This window comes from Anser brachyrhynchus, assembly GCF_964034855.1.
Source record: "Anser brachyrhynchus genome assembly, chromosome: 1".
Taxonomy (NCBI): Eukaryota; Metazoa; Chordata; class Aves; order Anseriformes; family Anatidae; genus Anser; species Anser brachyrhynchus.
The window spans coordinates 182,480,546-182,506,507 of record NC_137694.1 but is presented as its reverse complement, the minus strand read 5'-3'; the positions used below and the strand labels follow the sequence as shown (position 1 = coordinate 182,506,507).

General features: G+C 43.8%; 2 protein-coding genes and 1 long non-coding RNA gene across 3 annotated transcripts in view; 1 reads left to right on the top strand and 2 right to left on the bottom strand.

Annotated features, from left to right (window-relative positions):
- Nucleotides 1-9,931, bottom strand: part of RB1 (RB transcriptional corepressor 1) — an 82,131-nt gene extending 72,200 nt beyond the window's left edge. The window contains exons 1-3 of the mRNA XM_080594767.1: nt 9,518-9,931; nt 9,308-9,425; nt 154-266 (exon numbers count right to left, since the gene is read on the bottom strand). Of these exons, the coding sequence (XP_080450893.1) occupies nt 154-266; nt 9,308-9,425; nt 9,518-9,615 (329 nt within the window). The 5' untranslated portion in view covers nt 9,616-9,931. The remainder of the gene's footprint in view (nt 1-153; nt 267-9,307; nt 9,426-9,517) is intronic.
- A 266-nt stretch (nt 9,932-10,197) lies between these two features.
- Nucleotides 10,198-21,028, top strand: LOC308196124. Its single transcript, XR_013952099.1, has 2 exons — nt 10,198-12,405; nt 13,224-21,028. It is a non-coding gene; the product is annotated as an uncharacterized lncRNA (long non-coding RNA).
- Nucleotides 20,559-25,962, bottom strand: part of ITM2B (integral membrane protein 2B) — a 26,891-nt gene continuing 21,487 nt past the window's right edge. Inside the window, exons 5-6 of the mRNA XM_080594634.1 lie at nt 22,532-22,682; nt 20,559-21,284 (exon numbers count right to left, since the gene is read on the bottom strand). Coding sequence (XP_080450760.1) covers nt 21,196-21,284; nt 22,532-22,682 — 240 coding nt within the window. The 3' untranslated portion in view covers nt 20,559-21,195. The remainder of the gene's footprint in view (nt 21,285-22,531; nt 22,683-25,962) is intronic.

Genomic DNA, 25,962 nt, shown 5'->3' with positions numbered 1-25,962 from the left:
GCAAATAAATGCCACTGTTCCCTCAACTAGAATAAGATAGCAAGACTCCTAGTTTACTGAGATACACAGTAACTGCCGTAAGTAACCTTCATTTTAAAAATCAAGCCTGATACACAAAGATTCCCACTGAAATCTAAATTCACAAAAACTTACCTTATGCTTATACTTTTCAGAAGCTCTGTGAAAGTGAACGTCATTTCATCCAGATCAATTGCTACAATAAAGATACAGACTCCCCACGTTTCCTTTTTCTTTTTGTCATAAGCCTTTCAGAAAAAGAGAAAATGGGTTTTATGTCTATTATGTAATACAAGTGGGTGGTATACAGAGAACATTAATTTGTTCACAGTAGGTTAGAAAATGTAAAACAAGAGACGTTCATGCAGACATTCATGTATGATAGCCAGTTATTTGGTAAGTGAAAGCCAGTAAAAGTTTTATATTGCAGATGACAGATCAAGTACTCCAATTCTTACTATACAGTACTAAATTAATTTTAACTGTAGCTGTAATTCAGCTAAGCTTCAAAATAAAAGCTGTGGTTCCACTGAAAACTTATATAAAGCAGAAACTTTTTTTAAATGTACATTAAAATTACGATTTGAAAATAGGAACTGTTTCCCATTCAGGATTACCTGAGGGAGCAAACATCCCTCATCATTCAGTTGCACTTCCACTGTTACGGACACAAACTACATTTTACCATAACAAGACACGGGAGGTTAAGGAATGAGGAGAGAAGGATTTGTTCCTTCCTAGAAAGGAGGCAGCCATGAGAAGCAAAATAATTAGAGACAGGGAAATAAATACTCATGAGCTTTATCCTACAACTGGGTCTTAATAGCACAGCTGGACCACAAACATCTCCAGCAAGTCATGGTAGTAACAAACACCTTTAACCTTAAAGCAGAGCCAGGAGGGAGCTGAACCATCAACCTCACACTCTTCTGCACTGCTTAGTTTTAACCCACTCCCTTCCCTATTTTACTTTTTCCTTCCCCACCACCCCAACTAGCTGTCTCCCAGGCAGTACCTCTTGGAACCACAGGGACCAGTTCAAACCAGCAAATACTTTCGAAAGGCAGCAGGGATAGGATCACACCAGACCTAGCTCCCTCCATCCTACATGGTCTTCCAGAACTACCCCAAAAGCCTCTGTACCCTTGATACCCCTCCACATCCTCACTGGAGGTAGCACCTACCCCTAGTTTCCTCTAGCAGACTGCAAAGCATCTCTCTTGTCCTCTCAGCCGCTTTTAACAGACCTCTCCCTCACTCAACGGTCACACACTGAGGTGACAAGAGCACCGTATGGCATCCAGAGCCAAACCCACGGAGGGCACTAACATGGCTGTCCAGCTGTTTCTTCCTGAAGGGGACTAACCCTAAGCAGTCCCAACACAAGTCAGTTCACAAAACTCAGTCTGGCAGTGAGGAAACCAACTCTGGCCCTCTTCTTCATCACTTTAACCATCACTAATACCTTGTCATGTCCACAAATAGCACAAGAACAATTTCACTAACATTGCTAATAAATCTTCTACAATGGCTACTTTTTTGGGACCAGCGTTTACACATTTGTGAAGACTGGCTGGGACCTCCTCCAAAGCATGAAAAGTTTCATTTGTTGGTAGACTAGATTAGGTAAGAATTATAGTCTTAGAATATCTCAAGCTGGAAGGAACCCACAAAAATCAAGTCCAACTCCTGGCTCCACACAGGACCACCCAAAAATCAGACCATGTATGTGGGAGTGCTGTCCAGACACTTACTGAACTCCGTCAGGCTCAGTGCCATGACCTGGGGAGCCCGTCCCAGTGCCCGACCACCCTCTGGGTGCAGAACCTTTTCCTAACCCCCAGCCTGACCCTCCCCTGTCCCAGCTCCATGCCGTGCCCTCGGGTCCTGTCGCTGTCCCCAGAGAGCAGAGCTCAGCGCCTGCCCCTCCGCTCCCCTCGTGAGGGAGCTGCAGGCCGCCATGAGGCCTCCCCTCAGCCTGCTCTGCTCTGGGCTGAGCAAACCAAGGGACCTCAGCCCCTCCTCGCGAATCTTGCTCTTCAGACTCTTCACCATCTTTTAGCCCTCCTTTGGAGGCTTTCTAATAGTTTTATGTCCTCCTTATACTGTGATGCCCAAAACTGCACACAGTACTTGAGGTAGTCTAGATCTGAATACTAACTGACCAGACACCTTCAACAACATGGTAATTGTCAGTTAAGTTACTTTCTTCCTACATTCCTATTTGAATTTTTCTATGAACTGTGACACCTTGTACAGCAGATAATTACTTTGAAAGAAGCTCCTAACAGACTGAGATGCATTTGATAATACTTAAAGGAATACATATTAGTATCAACTAGCCATTGTTTTTTGTTTATTGGAAGCTTTCACCTTTTAGACATTTCAGGTACCATTATGTACCACCAGCAACCTACAGATGAGGCAAAAAAATGTGGGAATCCTTGAGGGGATTTTACATATAACAAAGGCTTTGTTAAGAAATGCACTGCCACTGTCTCAGACAACTTCAACACTCCTTTGCTAAGAGGTAAAAGCCACAGAACATAAAAACAAAAAGCATCCTATAGGATGGGAATGGTTTCTCCTCTATTAGTGTCTGTGACCCATTGAAGAAATCTTTAATGTTACCTAGTTAGCTACTAAGAAGGATGACTATTCACTTCCTGAGGACGACACCATCAAGGTTGATCTTGTTTAATAAGGAAGTCCTTCTCACTTTATGCTCCTGCAAACTCAGATCATGGCACTGCTCTATAAATACAATGTTTTGTAGGTCAGGAAGACTGAATGTTAGGAAGCAGAGCCCTTTTTCCTAGTATGTTGCCTACAAAGACAAGGTTAGCTCCTTTAGCAGGCTTAGCTCTACACAGGGAGGATGAATGCTTGAAGGCTATAGCAATGGTTTAGTTGGTAAGAGCAAGGTCTGGTTTTGCAAGAACAATCTTTAAACTCACCCCAAACCATACTGGTTTGATGAGAACAGCTCATTTATTTCTACCATTAAACAAGATGGCAGCTTTTCAATCCACTAGATTCAAACTACTACAGCAAGTCAAATTCTAGTTATCTGGACTATCCCCATATCCACTGCTGATGTTACACGTTGTTTTGGACATCTTCTCCTCAACCAGACAGATGTTGAACAAAAATTCCACAGAAGCCAGAATTAACTAATAGATTATGAGTATTTTTCTACTAGCAAAGAAAGGTGAGCAGTACCTGAGCGTGCCAACCTCTTAACATCAGCTGAGTGATGGAGAACAGGAAAAGAAGCCAGACCACCAGGCTATGTATACACATCATGGGATTAGAAGAGAGGGAGAAGAGGTAAGAGGAGGTCTTCCCATTACATCCAACTGCTGAGTGATCTCCTTTTCATATTCCTTCCCTCCCAAACCATACAGATGTTTAAGTCATTTCCTATACAAACTAAACAAAGCCATAGAACAAACTGCAGCATCATCACCCAGTTCAAATACTTTACGAATGGCATACCTTTAGACGAGCCAATCCCATGACACAGATAAATGGTTTGTTTACAGTTAAAACCAGACAATTCACCCCAGATACTTGAAGGCATAGGAACATATATAAGACAAATTCACAGCCAGAAATTCATTCCTGAGGGTTATCTTATTGACCAGTCTGACTTAAGCTCTTTGTTGATACAGCTCCACTACAGAAAATGGGCAGGACAATGACTCAATGTTTGCTCTTGACTGCCAGTCAGTTCAAATAAGGTAACTTCTAGTAACCTCATTTCAACTCATAAATCAAAATCCATTAATCACTAACTCAAAGATTATTTAGCACTCAACAGTTCACACAGGAATTGTTTATTTGCTTTTAAGCATTCTGGGGAAATCAGTGCTGTAATATTCAGGTAATATAGGTCAGTTGCATTAAATCAATCTAGTTTTCTGTAGGAAAAAAATCTAAAGCTTTACAGAAAGTCTTTCAATATTTCTTACTCTGCAGTTACTATTCCTATTATTTAATCTATTTTTTTGCAAATCATCAGTTTGCCTAAGTCTAGTGAAAACAACCTGGAAGATTGGCTTAAAAGGTTCAAACTGAATTACTGTGCAATGGGGTCATTGCCTCTCTGCTTTCCAGATATTGCTGGAAGTTAAAGGCACCAACAGAAATAACTTCAGTCCTCTACCTCAAGATGGTCTCCAGGGCTACAACAGATGCAAGGAGGAGATGGTAACAGGAAATCTCAGTTCTAGTCTGAACAATTAGAGAGATTTATTATGAAAACTGTTATCAGTGTTGGCAGAATGATTGCCTACAACAGTGACCCAGGAATAGAGACTTCTGATGATGTTGCATAAAAGAAGGCCAAGAGAAACATAGATGAGAAGTATACAAATAGAGACAGGTACTTTAATTAAATGGGATGTCACAATGAAGCCTTGTTTTATTAACGGGAACACACAGAACCAAAATCTCAGCCACCACATTTTAATACACGCAATTACCTAGATGGTGTGAGAAAGACTCTCAGGTATGCTTATGATTACAGGTACAAGATGGCAGGAAAAAAGATCAAGAAGCGCTCACAATAAGAAACTTAACAGATTTAAGACCTGTATAAACAAATTTATAGGAAAAAAATCTGAAAATGAGTGAAGTGCCCACTATCTACATACAAAAAGTTCTGTAGAAAGACAAATCCTCTATTTTTTCAACAGTATTTTTTTTTCCCATTAAAAATTTGACAAGTCAAAAAAAGTACATGCCACTTAATTATGCTTTTCAAGTGCAAGAGCAAAACACATACATGCACTGGATCTGCTGTTAAAGTACTGAGTATGACCAGCTAGAGGCCATGGTGATGATTTATATTTGCTATGGGACTTTGAGCAGTTTTTTATGTTTTATTTAAAAATAAAGGATACTACAAGATCTGTGACTCTGCTCATCCAGCTGAAGCAGCAGATTCAGATTCAGTTTTGCTGCAGTTCTGTAAGAGACAAAGCTCCAGCCAGAAAATACTTTATTAGCTTGTACATTTTGTGCTTTTCCTGAAAGTAAGAAACCTCTGCATGTCATTAACATGAGGAGTAGGTGGTTTATCAACCATAATATTTTCTTTTTCATGATACTACAACCAAAAAGATTTAACTTACTCATGAAATTTTAGAGGTTTGGAACATGTCACCAGCTGATCAGCTTTTCTGTCTGTCTAGAGCAACCTTAAATATAGCAAGAACTATTTTGTTCCTCCATTTAGGCTGCAGTTCATTTTTTACGTTTTCTCCACTAAGAAAATAGTTCTACTTGCGTCAATTAAGTGCTCTGCAGTATCCACATAGCAGTCACCAGAGTCAGAACATAAGATGTGCAACCAGAAACAAGAAAAGATGACAAGAGGGCCAGGTTTCTCAAGTAGTTCCATAAACAGCAAACAAAATGCAAAGCTTTTACCCAGGCATCACAAACTGCAGCAAGTTGGGCAGCTGAAACACACCAGACCCTATTTCTCAAGGTCCTTTGCAGACTCCAATTTCTATCAGCTTCCTAAAGCGCTGATTTTCTTTGCGGAAGTTTGGTTCCAATTTAGTCAACATGCCCATCTGTTCCTCATATTGATTCTTTCCAATACGTTAAGCAATAATTCACTTTATTTTTCCTGATAACCTACTTCAGATTCGCAGGTTGTTCTCTGCCTGAACAGTAGCAGAATATAACAAATGCCCCAAACTTTCTCCTAATAATATAAGTATGGCTTCCAGGACCTCTCCTAAGCTTTCTCACACCAAAAACCACATACTGCTGAAAAGTATGTCAGTACTTCCACTAAATCTATTCACTCCACCTGGAGTTTACAGGCACTACTGATTCATAATACAGATCGCAGGTGAGTTACACACAACTGGAGTACAAGGGTCCCCATACAGGAAGCCAATTTGCTAAGGCAACAACTGTCAATGCGTAAGAGTTTTGTAATGAAGATAGCGAAGACAACACTAAACCAAACATTTTCTTTACCTAAGTAACTTGGTTTGGTAAACAAGATTAATGACAGAATGAACAAAAGGCTTTGTGTGACATTAATGCAAAAGCCTTATTTATATATGCACTACCATGTTTGCAATAAACTTGCACTGGAGTTCACCAGATACAAAACAGAATTTAAAGCAAAAACATCTTTCTGGTTATGCATCGGATAACTTCTTTCATACCATATACCAGCAGTGCTGCACCTCTGGAACCAGCATTAGGGATTTTGTCTCAGAGGTCTCAAGTTACGATTGTATCATAGAAGAGTGCAGTTCAACTCTGGTTGTCAGAGGAAAGCTTTAATGTTCTCTGCTTAGGAAGGAAAGCCCCATCATTTTTGCAATGTTTTGAACAATGTCTCTCTGTAGATTGAGCATTTCAAACTACACGCTGGTCTCATTTTCCAGAAAGACATGTTATAGGAGGGACATAGCCATGCTTTCTCCTCCTACACACCCCCCAGCAGGGTTCAGCTGTTTCAAGGATTCAAGGTCCAGCTGCATAACCTTGAGTCAAACCAATGAGGAAACAGAGAAGCTGAGAGCTGTAAGAAAGCTACAGTGTGGACCATGCAAGATAAAAAAGGTAAAGTTACAGAGAGAAGTAGGATCATTAGTAGCTCAGATTCAAAAGGAAAAAAAAAAAGTCAATACAGAAAGGTGTAATATCCTAAAAGGAAAAAAAGCAGCAAGTCAGTTTTGGTGGTGTTGGTGGATGACGGCATGGGGGAGTTATTTCAGGGAGCAGCACATACCAGCCTTTTTCCTCCCAGCTGATGCCTGCCCGTCCAGCAAAAACACCTTAAGTGTCATCGAAGTGCAAGTACACTCGGGCTCATAGGTCATTACATCCTAGCTATCTTTTGTGCGCTTGCCAAAATAGTAACTGTAATAATAATAAACCTTGTTTGCAGAGTCTCTTTGCACGTGGCTATGTGTACCCTAAGCAACCCAGAAGGGGCAGTTAATAATAGATAATTTTTACTTGAAGTTACTAAACATCCATTAAGGATGTATCGTGTTCAGACCAGGTCAGAGCCCACATGTGCACCCTGAACCTCTATCATTGACACAGTCTTTTGTGTCTCAGCCTCGCTGCCTCCTTGCTAGCACTGCAGGTCCCCTCCATACCTTCAGAGGAGGGCAAAACTGAGATCAACGATAAAAAAAAAGAGGCTGATGTGATAGTGAAAGTAAGGTTTTATGCTCTGTAACAGGTTAAGATGCAGGATCGTTAGATGCTAGCTTTATTTCCATCAGCGGTCTTATGATTTGACCTGCCTTGAGTCAAACCAGCTACAAGGTGAAGCAGAAGACTTCCGGCAGGCATTTGTCTCAATTTGTGTCCTGCTATTTCCCTTTTCGCTTGAGAAGGGAAAGCAGCTTGATAAGCAGCTTCTGCTCCTGTTCAGAGTTGAAAGGTTAGTACCAACTAGAACATGCACAGCTGATGCTTGTAGGACAAACACTGAGACAGCCCCTCACACCGCACCCCCTTACCGCAGGGAAAAAGGGAGTGGGCACTTAAATACAGCCTCCTCCTGAGTGCTCACAACCTAAAGCAGAAAGTCACACTGCAAAGCCTCGCTCCCCATGATAACAGCCTGACTTGAAAAGAGAAGCAGCAATTAGCCAGGCTATTAATTTGCTTGATTTCAGCCCCAAATGAAGCCTGCTGCTTCAGCTAGAAGCAGCAACTCCAGCACCTGCCAGTTTCCTCATTTCAACACCTTGCTGATATGTCAGAAAGTTTGATGAAAACATCCAGAACTGCACCACAACATAGCACAGACCTTTTCCTACATAGGGAGTCTCTTAGGATAGACCTTGTTGCACTTGAGCTGCAGGAGAACAAACATTAGTTACACATCACAATGAAGGCCTTGTCATTGTCCTGGTCTGAACAGATAAACAAAGTCAATCACAGAATCACTAAGGTTGGAAAAGACCTCCAAGATCATCAGGTCCAACCATCCCCCACCACCAATGTCATTCACTAAACCGTGTTCCTAAGAACCAGGTCCAATCTCTCCTTGAACACCCCCAGGGACGGTGACTCCACCACCTCCCTGGGCAACCCGTCCCAATGCCTGACTGCTCTTTCTGAGAAGAAATGTCTCCTCATTTCCAACCTGAACCTCCCCTGGGGCAGCTTGAGGCCATTCCCTCTAGTCCTATCACTGGTTATCTGTGAGAAGAGGCTGACCCCCAGCTCCCCCCACCTTCCTTTCAGGTACCTATAAAGAGCAATGAGGTCTCCCCTGAGCCTCCTCTTCTCCAGACTAAACACCCCCAGTTCCCTCAGCCACTCCTCACAGGACTTGTGCTCCAGGCCCTTCGCCAGCTTCGTAGCCCTTCTCTGTGCACATCCTCTGATGTGGAAAGGGAGGGTTTCCAAAGCTCTTTATCTTATCCAGCCACTTCTAGATAATCAGTGAAATGACAATTTCACCTGAAAGTGAAATTCGCAGAATTATACTGAAACCTGTCTTGGTTTTTTCACTTGACAGGACTGACTATTTCCGTTTCGGTTCATACCAAGAAGCCTGACTTCGCTTTTAAGTAAGTGCTCCCCAGGGAACCTCCACAACCAGAAAATCTTATTTGTTACAGCAAGAGCCACACAGCCTTTCCCCCACACCGTTTCTGTTCTGCGTCAACAAACTCACAACTGCACCAAGAGCCACTCTGAAACCGCAGGCAGCGAGGTATCAGCAGCGCACAGCTCCTGCTGCAGGAAAACGAGCGGCGGCCACAACAAACACACGGATGCTAGACCCCAGATGGGGGGAATATACCCAAGTTGGGCGTTTTAGATTTAAGTCGGGTCAGTATCACAAAGCTTTGGTTGGGTTTAAACTGTGTCATAGCCATTCTCTGAGTCAGCAGTAGTGGGGGGGGGGGGGGGGGAAGTGAGGGGAAAGAGAAATATTTTAATCTATTTGCACACCCAACGACTAACGTTGGATAGGAATACCTGAGCCACAAGTACATACTGATTACAAGCATGGAAGGGGAAAAAGTAAGAGTTTGACAGTAAACTTCACATTTTTCTGCGGCCCCTTTCGGCACCTCCTGAAGAGGGGCATAGCAGGCAAAGCACGCAGGGGAACAGGTGGGGATGACCCCTCTACAACTGCCTTTGGGATGCCTGAAATAACTCGCAGAGGGGGCTGCCCACGGGTCGGGGATTCCTGCCGCCGCTCAGGGTCGGCGTGGCGGAGCTCCCCACCCCCCGCCTCCCCCGGGGAGCGGGCTGCCCGGCCCCACGTACTCACCGGAGCTCCATCGGCGGCGGACAAGCTCTCGTACGTCTTCCACGCCTTCTCCCTGACGCTGCCCGACACCTTCAGGGCATCGCAGAGCGCCACGAAGCCGGCTTCCCCGACGCCGAGCCTGGCGAAAACAAGAGCGCACAGCCTCACCTCCGCCCGCCGGGCTAACGGGGGCTCCGCGACCGAGCCGGGCCCGTTAAACCAGGCGCTTACCGGGGGCTGACGGGCGGCGGGGCGCTGCCGGAGCCGCCGTCGGGGCTGGAGCGCTGGTTGCGGGCGGCGCCCGGCCTGCGGGGGGGCTTGGGCGGCATGGCGCGCCCGGCCGCGCTCCCTGCGCTCCTCTCCCCGCCGCCCAAACCGCGGGAAAACTGCGTCACCGCCAGCCGCTCTGACGTCACGTCCGCGCCGGTCGGTGCCCCGCCCCGCCCCTTATCCGTGCCGCTCCGCCCGCCCCCCCCCCCCCCCTCCGCCACCGAGCCCGCCCCGGGCTCGAAACCGGGGCGCGGAACCCGGAAGGAGAAGCCGCCCGCCGCTCGGCCAATCGCAGCGCGCCGTTGCTCGGCGCTGGCCAATGGGAGGAGGGCTCGGCTTCGCGCCACTGGAGCCCTGTGGTAACGGGCGGGGTGCCTCGCCCCACCCCCCCCAACCCCTTATCGGGGCAACCGCCCCCCGTCATATATACACATATATACACGTATGTACACGTATATACACGTATACACGCGTGTATACACATATATACATGTATATACACGCATATACACATACATACACATATATACACATATATATATGTATATACACATATATACACATATACACACATGTATAAACATATATACACATATGTATATACACATATACACACATATACACACGTGTATACACATATATACACATGTATATACACATGTATACACACATACACATACATATATACACATATATACACATATATACAAATATATACACATATATACACATATATACACATATACAGATATACACATATATACAACGGTGTGGGTATAGGGGACAGGAATTGAAGTCCTGCGTGGCCACCTCTAAACCTGACGCTCATCCACCTCCCCACCGCAATCCTGTTTGTAACACCACGCACTGTATTTAACAAAGGAATTTCATCCGGCCTGCGGGATTTTTGGGGGCCGTGAGGAACCTCGTGAGGTTCAACAATGGGGAGTGCAGGGTCCTGCGCCTAGGGAGGAATAGCCCCAGGCACCAGTATCGGCTGGGGGTGACCTGCTGGAGAGATCTGCAGAGAGGGACCTGGGGGTCGTGGTGGGCAGCAGGCTGACCATGGGCCAGCACTGTGTGCCCTGGTGGCCAAGAAGGCCCACGGTGTCCTGGGGTGCATTCAGAAGAGTGTTGCCAGCAGGGCAAGGGAGGCGATCCGGCCCCTCTACTCAGCCCTGGTGAGGCCACACCTGGAGTACTGCGTCCAGTTCTGGGCTCCCCAGTGCAAGAGGGACATGGAGCTACTGGCACGAGTCCAGAGGAGGGCTGCTTAGATGAGGAGGGGACAGGAGCACCTGTCTCATGAGGACAGGCTGAGAGAGCTGGGCCTGTTTAGTTCGTACAACAGCAGACTGAGGGGAGACCTCATCACTGTGTGTAAATATCTGAGGGGAGGGTGTCAAGAGGATGGAGCCGGCCTCTTTTCAGTTGTGCCCAGCGACAGGAGGAGAGGCAACGGGCACAAACTGAAGCACAGGAGGTTCCGGCTCAATATTAGAGGACATTTCTTCACTGTGAGGGTGACAGAGCACTGGCACAGGTTGCCCAGAGAGGTTGTGGAGTCTCCTTCTCTGGAGATATTCAAAACCCACCTGGATGTGATCCTGCACAATGTGCTTTAGGTGATCCTGCTCAGCAAGGGGGTTGGACTGGGTGATCTTCAGAGGTCCCTTCCAACCTCGGCCATTTTGTGATTCTGATGGATGTTGAGACGATGAGATTCAAGTCCCCATTGCCCCTGTTCCAGATCTTAACATTTACTCCGTCATCTACAGTCACATAACCTACATTTAGAAGGCAGATCACTGCTGCAAGTTAGCATGCTTCCTTAGAAGTTTCTTTATTACGGCAACTCGCTAGTAAAAGCACAGTCGTTGTATGTAGGGGCTCTTGCTACATGCCCACATTTACCATCCATTCGTAAAGCAACTAGTTTTAGTGGCATTGATGTCAAACTTCTGGCTTTAAAAAAAATATGAGTACAATGGTGGTATACCAAAAAAATTACTAGCACTTAGGATTCGCATGCTTTATTTGCTTGTTTGGGCTTTTTCTTTTTTCATTAATTTCTCATTTAAAAATAGGCAAACAGGCCATTTTCTGGTTCATAATTAGAATTAAACCAATTACAGTAAAGTGAACACAGAACAAATGGGATTTCTGAGGTAAATCCACATACATAAACTCCAAGCGAAGTGTTTGAATTGCAGACTGTAGGATTTAGACATTCCTGTAATTCTAGCAGGCTGTAACAGAAACTTTACCCTGCTTCTCAGCGCATTTCAAATACTTCTCGGATTTTAATATTTAATATTTTACTTCTCGATGATGCCAGATGGCGTGGAAGGTTCAGAGTCTAGGTCTGCGCGTGATCTACAGCCGAACCACGGACAACCAGGCAGATCCACCAGCTTGGAAAAGGGAGCAAAAACCCTAAAGCACAGAAGAGCCCATTGCCCTCTCCTCGTCAGTGGCTTTCAGAGCACGGAAGAATTCAAGATGAGAGCAAAGCATCCCGGAAAACTCGGTGGCAGCCAGTGGAGACCCTCCCAGCTGTCAGCAAGGAGGAAGCACGCCCTCCTGGGTAGCTGCCCTCGCAGCTGCGTTAGCGTGCTTTCAGAGCCAGGCCCCAGATCACCCGAACGATAGGCAAAGAATTTGTGCTGCTCTCATCACTCCCTGGCTATTACTGCTTAGGGAGCGGCACATTCTATTAAAGAGCTGACAACCGGTGTCGGCGTAAATGCTTATTTTCTGAAATTGTTAGCACGACGAGCCTCTTCTCGAGTCAAATTTTATGCAGCTTTTCATCAAGCAAGGCGCTCAGGGCTCCCCTCCAGAAGCAGGTACAACCAAAAAATAATCTCAGTGCTTCATGTTGCAGCTCACTGAGAACCAGAGGCAGCAGATGAATTGAGGTGCAGTGGCCTTTAATCCAGCCCAGAGCCTCAGATATAGCAACTACATCTAAACTGCGTGAGGAAGATCTAACGTGTATGTAATAAGAAAGGCGTATGCATATGTAAAGCTGTATGCAAATTGCTGCATTTTCTTCCTTGCTAGACATTTGAATTTTAATCCTGTATTTTAAAACATTTCCTTTTAAATGGAGCCTTTTGGCTTTTGGGATACAATGGCAAAGGTAAGAAGAAAAGTAGTTCTTAGTGGGAAAAAAAAAAGAAACACTGCAAAATCAAATTAGGTATTAATCATCTTTTCTCATCAAACCTGACATTATATTTGTTCTAAACATCTTAGCACAACAGCTTTTGAAGTGTAGGTCATACACAAACGGCAGTCTGCGAAACCTTGCCCAGCCAGGCAGTCCTGATTCATTGTTTCCAGCTGCTAAACAATCTTAAGTAATTTCATTATCTTAATTCTTTCGCTTAAAAGTGTTGCTATAGTTTCAGAGTAATTGCCAGTGGAAATAGAAATCATTCTTTCATTACAAATGAAGCCAAGCCTTTTTATTTTGACTCTTACTGCTGAGATAAGGTAGAAGTTTGTTACGTTTTTAGTTGCCATAAAAGTTAAGTATTTGTGATGGGGAAACTTGATTTAAGTGCACCTCATGGTCTACCAAGTCTAGCTTCTTATTTCCACATTAGCCAAGACCTCTACCACCTAAGTTACAATTCTAATAAAGCCATTTCTTCTGCAGGTACATGAAAGAAATGTATTTTCTGCAGCCACTGAACTGGGAGCATCTGGATATTAGTCCAAGCACTACATATTGACTGAATTTTTGCTGGAATAAAGCTCATGGGCTGTAAAATTCAGAGATTATTAAAATGTCTTTAAAGAACTAGAGTGGGCAAAAAAAAAGGGCAAGCTAGAGCTGAATGATTTCTCTTGTATTACCTGTTGATAAATAAAGTGTCTATTCTTTTCCCTAGGAAACCACAGGGAGTTTTGTGAGAACACAAACCCTGGCCAGGCAGCAGGGGTATAATCTTCCCCAGCCAAACTTTTCTGTGCAGGGACATCCCTTGCACCGTGCAGCAGCCACCAGCCCGTGCCACCAGTGTCACCAGGAGCCCAGCAATCCCTCCCAAAGCCCCAGCACAAGCGCTGGCATGGGCAAGGAGCAGGTATACCTTAAGAAACAGGCCTTAAGAAACGCTTTCATGGAACAGCCGCCCAGAGCAACAGACAAACTTAAATGACAGTCCCATTTCAGGAGTGCCTCGAGGAGGAAACGGCTACGCTTTGAAACAGCCCTAGCCAGGCCTTTTCAGCTCCCCAGCATGACTTTCACTGGTAACCTGGCATCAGCTCTTCCTTTGAAGTTCGAAATGGTGCAAAAGTGTCTGATTTGTACCCATTTTTGGTGATCTGTTTGAAATACCCTCTCACAGTACCAATGATGCTGTGTAGGTTAAGCTCTTATCTCAGGATACACTGGCAGGGTTACGGGGAGAAAGAATGAGCGTTTCTGAGACTCAAAATATGCTTGTTTATACTGTACCTAGACTGGCCCCAATATCATTGTATCCTATGTAAAGACTCAGTTCAAAATACGAAGGATAGAAACTGTTTCTAAAAGTTAATATTTCTACAGTGATGTAAAATCCATATGGGCCACAAACAAACTTCAATCCATTTCTCTCTAAATGGAGAAGTATTTCTTAGCTGTTGGCTTCTCTAACAGTTCAAAGCCTCTCCCTATACACGTTACTAATAATATTTTCACTCCACATTTATTCACATCTACGAGTGCAGTATGTAGTGCTGGGGTCTCAGTTACTGTGATGAGTCCACAGCAGGAAATCTATGCCAATAGAGTGGTTAAGCCCATTGTTAGTGGGGTATTTCAGGCAAAGAGCGTGCACACACTCTTCTCACGTGTTCTGACCGTGACGGCTTCAGAGATCAGAAAGGAGATGATTATTGGTGCTGGATGGAGCGACGTCTGCATGGGCATCACACCTAGATGCAAACCCGCAAGCCAAGCCTTGCACGGGTACTTCTAAGCTCTCTCCATTTGGCATTAGTTAATAAAAGTTTTGTGCTGGTTAAGCATTTTGACCCGAGATTGACTTTTTTTTTCCCCTTTTTTACTCAGATAACTTCATTTATCTATTTATATAAAATCATTTATAATTGTATTAGGGCCCGATGCAATGCATTGCATGTGCTGGGTGAAAACAGCCACCCGAGTCATGTCCATTTTACAGATTTGTGCTAGCATTGACAAAAAGAAAAATCCCTGAGTGGTGCAATTTATCAAAAGAAGCCCTGGTGCAAATGCAATTACAGCAGAAAAACTAATTGTTCCTGATACAGCTTTCCTTGCTTCTGGAAGATTTTAGGACATAAATGTAAAACGTACCTTTGTGCGCATAGCTACATCACGCCATGTTTTGCCACACGGGTACAGTCCTATGTGCCCCCATACAGGTAAAGCACTGCTAACCCCAAGCATATTCTGTCCTGGGGGTTTGTAGGGCTTCCTGCGATCCCTCTGGAGTACAGCTTGTCTTTATTGGTACTGATATTTAAACAGAAATAAAGGTCAACAAGCAAACAAGCCCCAACCCTATTGTTGTTTGCGGCTACGCAGCCGTGTGAATGACCCCATCCTGATCCCTCCCTTCCCGTCCTGCTCAGTCCCAACTTCTGCTTCCTCTCTGCGTGAGAAAGCGTGCTCCAGCACGGCCAACACCCTGTCCTGCTGCGGATGGTCCCTGCAACAAGGATGTTTCCTCGTGTCTCTTCTTCCCAAGACCACGAGAAGTAGAATACGCTCCACTAGAAGTAGTACTCGGGAGTCGACTTGAACCAACAACCTGCAAACCAATGGAAAATGAGTGACCAGAGCTCATGGTCAGCAGATGTGGGTGTTTCTCTGAATTAAGTCTACCTGTGACCTCGTCTATTTGCTAGAAGTGAGCCCAAGATGATTAAATTCTTTATTAAGGCTTGGCAGTTAAACACCCTGGTTAGGTGAAGGCATTTTGCACTCCAGCAACACCCTTAGCGTGACAACAGCTCTACAGACTCTTCATTTTTTTCCCTCTAACAGCAAAACATCCTCCTACGACTCGAGCAAACAATGCCAGTGAAAGCACAGCTCTGCTGGTATTTCTAACCACAGGCGTCTGCTAACACAGCCACGGGAGGCTTGCATCCTCCCACCCAACTCACGGCAACAAAAGCAGACGCTCGTCTTGCAGAGAACGCGGCTCTCAGGTAGGCACTTCCATAAAGCCTCTGTTGGCTCCCACAGGACTGATTCAGCTGGAAACCATCTGCAAACGAATGAATCCCGCCCTTGCTTTGTCTCTGCAAGCGCAGCACTTCTGTGCTCCTTGCTGCAGGTAACCCCACAGCTTCTCCTTCCACCAGGTAACCAACCTCTGGCGTTTTCCGTCATTCACACCTTTGGTGCTTTCTTCGTGCCAAAACCTGCCCCTCGGCTCTTCCCGCTGCAAGACTTCAGGTAGAGGATGAGGAAGGACTGGGAGCTTTTACCACGCTTTGCAAGCCCAGATCACGCACATCAGCTGGGGACCAAAACCTTGCTGAACACCAGAAGCATGTGGCACACAGAGAGCAACACAGCCCCCTGCACAAAACAAACACGGTGGCAGATGACAGTGGTGCTGCTCTGTTTCTGCTCCTTTGGTGACAAGCTGACTCCCAGCACTAGGATTCACTAGTCTGCAATGTTTGCAAAGATATTTGTCCAAAAATGTCATTTTTACACTATCACTTTCCTGGAATCCCTCGGGCTTGAAATGTAGTTTCCTTCAGTACAGCACAGCTAGGTTTGTTTATCATCCCCTTTTTCAATTAGAAAAATAAAAAATAAAAAACAGAAGAAGAAAGCCCAGGCAGTTCAAAGAGTTATTTTTTTTCCACTTTTTCCAAGAGGGCAGAATTTCCATCAGGAGCTTTTTCTGGTCTCAGGGTGTTTTAGGTCTTCTTCTCATACAAACTGCCTGGCATTTAATAAGATGTGAGCACCTGCCAGGAGCTTTCCTTCATTCAGCACAAGTTTCTCTCTTGTCCTCCAACGCTTATTTTCACACTGCTGATAGAAATAAATTTCCCTCCGCTGGTCAACAGACTCAAAAGCTATTAGGGACACAGGTGTGCAGCACGTTCATGGGAACCTTCGGTCGATAAGAACCAATCTATTTCTCCCCACCACCTCCACTCCTTCCTGGCTGGTCTCTCCATCAAAGGATGCTCCTCAGATCGCAAAGTTTCTTGCTGAGTTTTATTTGGAAAACAAGGTAAAGACGGTGAGAGGCTTGCTAAAAATATATATAAATAAAATAAGTTCCGTGTTTAATTTATGGAAAAAATTGGGGGTTGGACCCGATGATCTCTTGAGGTCCCTTCCAACCCCTACAAATCTGTGAAAATAGGAATGGCATGCCCATGAAAAGGTAGGAAACATGCTTTAAAGTTCTTCAGTACAAATCTCAAAGACTGAAAGAATAACCATTTCCTGACATACATTTGACCTTTATGCAAGCACACGATTTCAACATCCTGATTGTCTGTAGCTGAAGTTTTCCCAGTGGATTTTCCAGCTTGCTTAGACCTACACCAAAGTGTAGCTACATAAATGTAATTTATACGTAAACGTCTAACCTACATCTACACGAAGTTTTAGTTGACGTTGTTCATGACTGACATCCACCACCAAGAATGGATTAAATAACTTTCGGAAAGTAGCAATTACACTTTTCATTTTTCATACAATGCACCTATATTAAACTGCAAGTGAAGCCAAGTGCAGAAGAAGGAAAAATGTGTTATTTAAGAAACTTCCTTTAAAACAAATTATTTTATCTCAATCCAGACGTTCACAATAGTAGGAAGTGGGATGATAGCATGTTTACAATTATATAATAGCTCCAAAACCACTAAAGCATCCTCCCACTGTATTAATAAAAGATGAAAAATAAGATCAGTCCAAAGCCTCTTGACTGAATCCACTTAAGACAAAATATTTGGACACCTATGGTGGATATTATTTAAAAAAATTGGTTTAAGCAGCTGATATTTTATTAAACATTCCTACTTTCCTGATAAATCAACGCTCATAATTTGGTTGGAAGGACAAGCAGGTCAATTCCCATATTGTGAAAGCTCAGAAGTGGATTTTGGGGGAGATTTTCCAGCCTTGGTTTTGGGTGTTACTCCCTTTTTTCCTCCTCTGTAAAATTTTTCTCACAGCCAGCTTCAAAACCACAGGTAATAGGATACATCCTGTCCTGTACTCTCTCCCATAGGAGTTGCCATACAAAGATCCCAACCATATCAAAAATTTCAAACTCACTTTAAGAACAATAGTTTAAGTGCAAATGGCACGATACAGACTGGTATTATCAATACTTGAGCTAGCTCAAAATGAACCGGCAAAGCTCAATGGTGCAGTCCAGCATCATGCAGTGGTGGTTCATGTCCCAGAACCAGAGACTGATCAGCCCCACTTACGCTGCTTATACGGATTCTGGATTCAAGGTTGGCTTGGAGCAGCCCAAGAGAGATGGTTGATTTTCCAGGGTCAACACCTCCAAGTTTGAGAATGGTCCATTCTCACTTGGAAAGTCAAGTAACGGTGGCAGGAGGTCTGCATGGGAGAACAAGGAGCTCCTGACAGAACTCAAACTTAAAAAAGGAAGGGTACAAGAGGTGGGATCAGGTCACCCAGGAGCAACATGGAGACACTGCCCAAACAGGGCAGGAATGGGGTTAGGAAAGCCAAACCCCACCTGGAGTTGAATCTGACAAGGGACATGAAGGCTAACAAGACGGGCATCTGCAGATACATCAACAGCAAAAGGAAGGCCAGGGCAAGTGTAGATCTGTTGCTGAATGGGACAGGGGTCCTGGTGACAAAGAGCATGAAGAAAGCTGAGGTACGCCCAGTGAATGGCATCTCAGGGAAAGGCTGGGGTACTCCCAGGTGGCACCTGAGGGCACGGCATGGAGCTGGGACAGGGGAGGGTCAGGCTGGGGGTTAGGGAAAGGTTCTGCACCCAGAGGGTGGCCGGGCACTGGGACAGGCTCCCCAGGGCAGTGGTCATGGCACCGAGCCTGCTGGAGTTCAAGAAGTGCTTGGATAATGCTGTCAGATGTATGGCCTGATTTTGGGGTGGTCCTGTGTAGAGCCAGGAGTTGGACTCGATGATCCTTGTAGGTCCCTTCCAGCTCGGGATATGTCTTATTATTGGTCTTTACTGGCAAGATCTATGTCCAGGAATTGCAGGCTCCCAAGATGGAACAGCGAAGCCTGGAGCAATAAGGACTTACCCTTGGTGAAGGAGGATCAGGTTATGGAATATTTAAACAACTGGACGTATGTAAGTTCACAGGACCTGATGGGATGCACCCATGAGTGCTGAGGGAACTTGCTGATGACATTGCAAGGCCACTCTTGATGATCCTTGAAAGATCATGGTGATCAGGCAAGGTTCCTGAAGACTGGAAGAAAGCAAACATTGCTCCTGTATTAAAGAAGGTCATGAAGGAGGATTCAGGAGCTACAGGCTGGGCAGCATCACCTAGATTTCCAGGAAGGTGATGGGGGAAGTTATCCTGGAGGCCACTTCTGAACATTAGTAAGACAAGAAGTTGGTTGTCAGTAGTCAGTGTGGTTTTACAAAGGAGAAATCGTGCCTGACCAACCTTACTGCCTTCTGTAACGAAATGTTAGTAGATAAAGGGAGAGAAGTGGATTCTGTTTATATTGACTTTCTCAAGGCTTCCAACACTCAAAGTGACGAAGTACAGACTAGACAAATGGACAGTAATGTGGACTGAAAACGGGCTGAAAAACCCAGCCCAGAGGTTTGTGATCAGTGGCATGAAGTCCAACCAGAGGCCAGTCACGAGTGGTATACCCAAGGGACTACATACAGTACTGTTTCGTAGGATGATCAGTGGCCTGGATGACAGGACAGAATGCACCACCAGCAAGTTTGCAGATAACACATAACTGGGAGGAATGGTTGATAGACCACACTGGTGTGCTGCCATGCAGGGGCAACTTGACAGGCTAGAGAAATGGGCTGACAGGAAAGCCATTAAGTTCAGCAAGGGAAATGTGAAGTCCTGCCCCTGGGGATGAACATTCACCAGTACAGGCTGGGGGACACCCAGCTGCTGGAAAGCAGCTTTGCAAAAAAGGACCTGGGGGCTCAACAAATTGACCACAAGCCTGGAATGTGCCCTGGCACCAAAGACGACAAACAGCCTCCTGAGCTGTGCTTGGAAGAGAGCTGTCAGTAGGTTGAGGAAGGAGATTCTTCCCCCCTGCTCAGCACTGGTTGGCACATCTGAAGCGCTGGATCCCATGTATTTAAGGGATGGGATTAAGGGATTTGAACATCTGACATGAGAGACAGAAAGAGCTAGGACCATTCAGCCTGGGGAAGAGAAGCTTCAGGGGTTTCTTGTATGTGTAATATCCATATACATGTATGTGTATAAACACGTGATTGAAGCAGTCATGAGACAGAATTCTTAGTAGAGTCCATAATCAGGATGAGAGACAACAGGCACAATTTGAAATACAAGAAATAGCATTTATAAACATACTTTTTTTTCTTTTTTTTTTTTTTTACTGGGAGGGTGGTTGAGCACTGGCACAGGTTGCCCAGAGAGGCTGTAGTATCTCCAACCTTGGAGATACTCAAAACCCAGCTGGACACAGCTCCAGGTTGACTGTGCTCTGAGCAGGAGGCTGGACTAGATGATCTCCACAGGCTCCTTTCAACATCAGCGATTGAGCAATGTTTTGAAAATATGTACAAACTTCATAGCGTAAGGTTGTCCTTTCCCTACATATTTATTCAGGCTGGAATAGCGGTGAACTGGATGCTTTAGTAATCTGTGCTTTGTCTTAGTTATGCACAAGTCAAGAGCTTAACACACTTGTGTGATGAACACTCCTGGCTCTCAGCTGGGTCAACCTAACTCACAGCACACTCAGCTGTGGAAGAAAATACCAGACTAGTGGAAGAAAATACAAAACTTTTAGACAAACAGGTTTATAAGATTTATTTTCCATTGCACATACATGGATTATATACAAGTTAGTAACATAAGTTACTTCTTAATTTTCTAAAAGATTGTTACAGCAAACACTTGCCATTTTAAAACATCAAGTCAGAAATCAATCTAAAAAGGTAAATATGACAATATTTTAAAAACAAAACAAATTGCACTTAGTTAGGGAGTCAAATACAGATTTGTCTATATGCTGTAACAAACTATATAGCAGGTAATATTACAGTTAGAAGTAGCTCTTGCAGTCCATTTGTACATTAATAATTCTTTTCAATTTTACTTAATTAAAAACCGGTGGATAATTCAAAGCCTTTATCTTCTTCCTAGTATTCAAGATTCATCACATGAAATGCACTAGCAACTAAGACTTTATACAATTGCTATTCAAATATAAGAACACCACCACACCTGAAAATAAGGAAAAAAAACTAAAACGTATTGATTTTACATGTATCATGAGATGAAAAGTATGGAAGGTGTTCAGCAATAAAGCCCTGTCCACTACTTACATAAAAGAAGATTTAAAAAAATAATCACTGCACACAATACAAAGGGTGGGGTCATACGGTAGTTTAAGTCTCCTGTAACAGTAATATTTCTCCTTACTGTTCACAGATGAGTGTTTCCATAGCAAACCTGTTCTCAAAGTGTCGAATCTTTCGGCAATTAACAGCTTCACGCTTCTGAATTCCTGTTTGTAAACAGACAAGAGAGTGATGGATATTAGAGGCGTAATAGTTTTATATCCACTATAATAAGACGTCACCAGAAACCAGAACTCTCTCTCCTCAACCCCTCTTCTCAGAGGGAAGACACAGACACACACATTCATCCTTAGAAAAGGATCGATATGCAGGCAATGATCCCTGCAGAGGCATGGTGAACCAAACTGCAGTAGTGACTGAAGTTAAAAGCAACCTACCAAAACCCCTCTAGTGGTTCTTTTTAACCCAGATCAGTTCTCATTCTACCTCGGTGAGTCTATAGAAGTGCTGTGTGGACAGGAAAAAGGGAACAGCAAAGCAACAAGCTGCCATAGGCAGAAAAGAGATGAATAACCTCTTTCCACAACAGTAGCTATTTAAACAACATCTAAGAATCAGAGAAAAACTGAGTTTAACCAAATATTAGTCCAACCAATGCTCACTGCCATGCTATGCCCATCATTTATTACCACAAGAGCAACATACTGAATTCATGCTGTTAAGACCTTTGCACTTCTAAACATTGTTCTGTATTGTTTTCTATATATTTATTTTCCTTGTTTTTCGAAGCAATCAGGTCCAACAATATGGCTAGAACAATTGAATTTCTTCGGTGGCCACTTGTACGCCACACATCATTTTTTAAAAAGTCTGAGTGAAAACTGAGTGAAAATTTTAAGGCAATATTTGATAGCTTGTCAAAACTCTTCCAAATAACTTTTTTTTTCGTAAGTTTTCCATGAACAAATACCAAGAACTAAAAGTATCCTATGAAGACAACTCTTTCACATTTCACTGATGCAAATAGGAAGATGTGGACTGGTTAATAAGGGACGTTAGTGACAAGAAGAACCTGCCATTCTGTGCTTGGACTACAAGGCTGTGGGCTCTCTCATATGAAAGGGTTTTTTGCTTTTTGGGGTGGACTAAGAAACAAGATTGAAGAAAAGCATCAATGAAAGCTTGAACCACAGAAAATATACCCATGCATACACATAATTTTTAGGAGTTCCTAGCCCACTGGGGCCTTGAGCACTTCTGCACAATAAATGCCTTATTTCCATACCTACATGGAAAATATCAGACATACTTAAGCCCACAGAGCCAGTTACTGCAATAAGCAGTTCTTGCTTTAATAAGAGTCATTCCTTTCACTACAATCAAGCCCATTTATTGAACTCGAGTGGCAATGAACTTTCTCTCCCCACAAAGGACCGCACGGAGGAACGCTTACCTTTCATGGCTTCTTTGCGCTGTAGTTTATAGGTTTCTTTGCCGCGGCAGAGGCGGTAGATAAAGAATCCCAGCTGATCCACATTCTCAATGCGATCAGTAACAATCATCTGTTCGTGAATCAGATAGGACTGAGGCAAATACGTTCCAGCCTGTTGAATACAAGCATAGCAGCTCAGTCAAAAGGCATCCCTTCATAGTCTAAGTACACAAAGAAACACTTTGCATTGTGATTCTTCAACGTGGTTGCAATGTATTTTCTTTGAAAATTTTCAGAATATGTATTACCTACGGAATTTTATTATAAACATGCAAACACGACGGCACTGCACTATACATAATGATTACATTCAACCCTTCCACCAATATATACATCCTCCTTTCTCCTGTTACAGTAACATCGCTCTTCAGCAGTGTTTTCTTCCAGGAGCACCCATTATCATGGATCAAACTCCACAGTTCTCCTACGAAGTTTTCACTTAATCAACCACAGGCTGACAGACTTCAGCGGGAACTTTTCCCAAGTAAGAGCTGCAGAAGCATGTTCTGCATCAGCATGTTCTTGCTGATGAAACCCACCAGGTGCAGCATACTCCGGCTGCAGTCCACGGGATTTGGGAAGCCTTGAACGTTTTCACAGCACGGATCACAGCTTAGAAACTAAATGCAGGAAGAGATGGTCTGGGCCTGCAAGCTATTATCGGGGGGTCCCACAACTGTTTACACAGAAAAGTATTAGAAAGTCTCTGTGATAGATGAGGTGCTTTTAAGGCAATAAATTGAAAAAGGGAAAAGCCAAGACAACACACAAAGGCTTCCCAAGCCTTTTCTACTCTCTTCAGTGTTATTTTGCCGCAGCTGAAACGACAGAAGAATCAGGCTTCATTATCCACAGCTGAAGATGCACGGACCTGTGCATCAACTGAATTCCTAATATTGCTACTGGTAAATAATAACCAACTCTTCTGAAATGTTACTTCATTTAAGAAATCCTTTTAGTGTGATTCTTATTATGTCAGTAGAAAAGGTGTTGCTTGCTTTCTAAATATAAAATGGTTGGTTATTATGGAGAGAAACCCAGGTTCTGTGGCAAAAGAGCACTATCCTTTTTATTGTCAATAAACAACTTGGAATTTCCATTCCTAAACACATCCATCCTTCCAGCCCAAGCAACATGTTGAGAAGAAGCTGATTAAATGCTATTCTTTTCAGTAAAGAAAGGAAAGTCCATATAAATTCACTTGAAATTACAAGAATTTTCTCCAGCATGTGCTGTGAAGAAAGCCACAGGAAATTTTCTTCTTCAAATAAGAGCTGGGAAGATTTCACGATTTTCCCAAACTGTCTGACTTGTTATTATTTGGTGAAAAGCTTGGTAAGCAAATCACTGCAAATCATCTTAATCCCTGCTCTCTAGAATTTCAGAAGAAAGCCCCAGGGGAGTTCCAGAGCATTGCAGCAGCTCAGACCACCTGCAGGGTGGGCAGCAGTGCTGGAGATGCTCTCGGGTCTGTGCCATCCAAACCACAGGACATCCCTGGACCCACTCAGCCCTCCCTTGGGGCTGCAGGAGGAGGAGCTCAGTGGCTGGGCTGCAGGCATCATCCTTGCCCAGCTACTACAGGAGCAACTACCTAAGGGTGGGATCCAGCATAGCCACAAATGTCATCATCTTTAAGATGTCTTCTGCATCACTGGTGGTGAGAATTGGCCAGTTGGCTTTACAATGGTCAATGAACAAGAATACCTGGGTTTCGGCCTTGCTCCCCAAGGAAAGGAGGCCTTTCACTCAAGCAGACTGTATCAATAAATAGAGATGTCATTCTTTAAGCTAAAATTACAACTTTTGAAAAAGCAAAACAGCCCAGAGCACGTCCATCTTCCAAAAATGCCCTTGGCATGTATTCAGAACTCATTTTAATGACACAACTACTTTAATTTCATAGTTTTTTTTTTCTTTGTGCAATCAATGTGAGTGCAGGACAGCGAAAAGAATTTTACTTACTTTGTACATCTGCAGAGTAGTTTCCCAGATTTCAGTTACAAAATGTTTAGCCTGATTTTCTGAGACATCAAGTGCCCACAGCTTTTTGTTAATACAATGAGAATTAAACAGATGTCTGATAAAATTAGGGCACTCACTGCTGGGGACAATGATCAAAACAGTTTGCTTTTGCACAGATTTTCAATTAAATGCATGATGCCTGGTTATCCTGTTACTAGCAAACCAAGCGTATTTGATTTCGTACCAATGACAAACTAGGAAAGTAACAGATTTTAACAGTGGAGTTTGTGTGGACTAAAAAGGCCAAAAAAAAAGGGGGGGGAAAAAACAGGAAAAAAAAAAAAGAAGGTGTCTGAGTTTTATAGACACAACTTCATCCTTATGCACAGGATAATGGATGTGTGGTTGAATAGCCAGTCTTGAAACAGGCATCAAAAAGCAGCACAGGACTTGCTTGTGAATTCGTTTTTCAAATGAAATTCATTTATATACCCAAACCATTCAGAAACAGCTAAAATGGTTCATGGAGTCTGAATTCCAAAGCCACGTTTGAAAGATGCAAGCCCAAAGATGATACCGACAATTCCAAATTTACAAAAGCTCAGTTAAAAAAAAAATTAAAACACCCTACAGGTATCTTAGAAAAAAGTTAGCTTACCAGCTCTCTTCCCCTCCCTGAGTATTCTGGCTATCATATAAAGAAAACAAAAGGCTGAAAACCACTGTAAACACTATTTAAATATTCATTGAAAGCACACGTACGTATGTGGAAAAAAAGTTAAGATCATTCATAACAGCTTAGTAAGAGACCCCATCAGATTATCTACTTTGGCCTCTTCAATTTCACAGGCCATTACGTTTCACCCAGTTACTACTACTGAGAGAACAGCGAGTCCCTGTGGTGGCAACAAGCCAGCCAGCACCACAGGCCAGGCAGTGCCGTTCAATTATCAGACCCCACTGGGAAGCGATTAGGAGCTCCCACAACATCGCACTGAAATCTCATGTTCAGTCCCTCAGCGACTGTGGTGTCTCGGCCCGTTCCAGGGTCCTCGTTTTTAAGGATGCAGAAATCTTGTTCTGAAGGTCTGGTGCTCATTTCCTCTTCCTGAGACGCAGACCCAGGAATTTGGCTATATGAAAAAGCTTTTCATTTCATTGGGCCTTACTAATCATATATACCCCAAATCCTGATCAGTCCTACAAATATCTCCCTGGAAGTACAAAGATCCACTGAACATGCTTTGAACAGTGCCCACACTGAAGGATTTCCCAGTGCATCTAATGTAAGTGTCTCAGCTGAATAGGCTTAATTCAGGACAAGCTTTATGGAAAACCTAGACATAATGGGTTTTAAATTAATTTGTAGATTCCTCTCAAGGGGTACGCATACTCCCCATTTGCCCAGTGCTGTCAACCAAATTTGT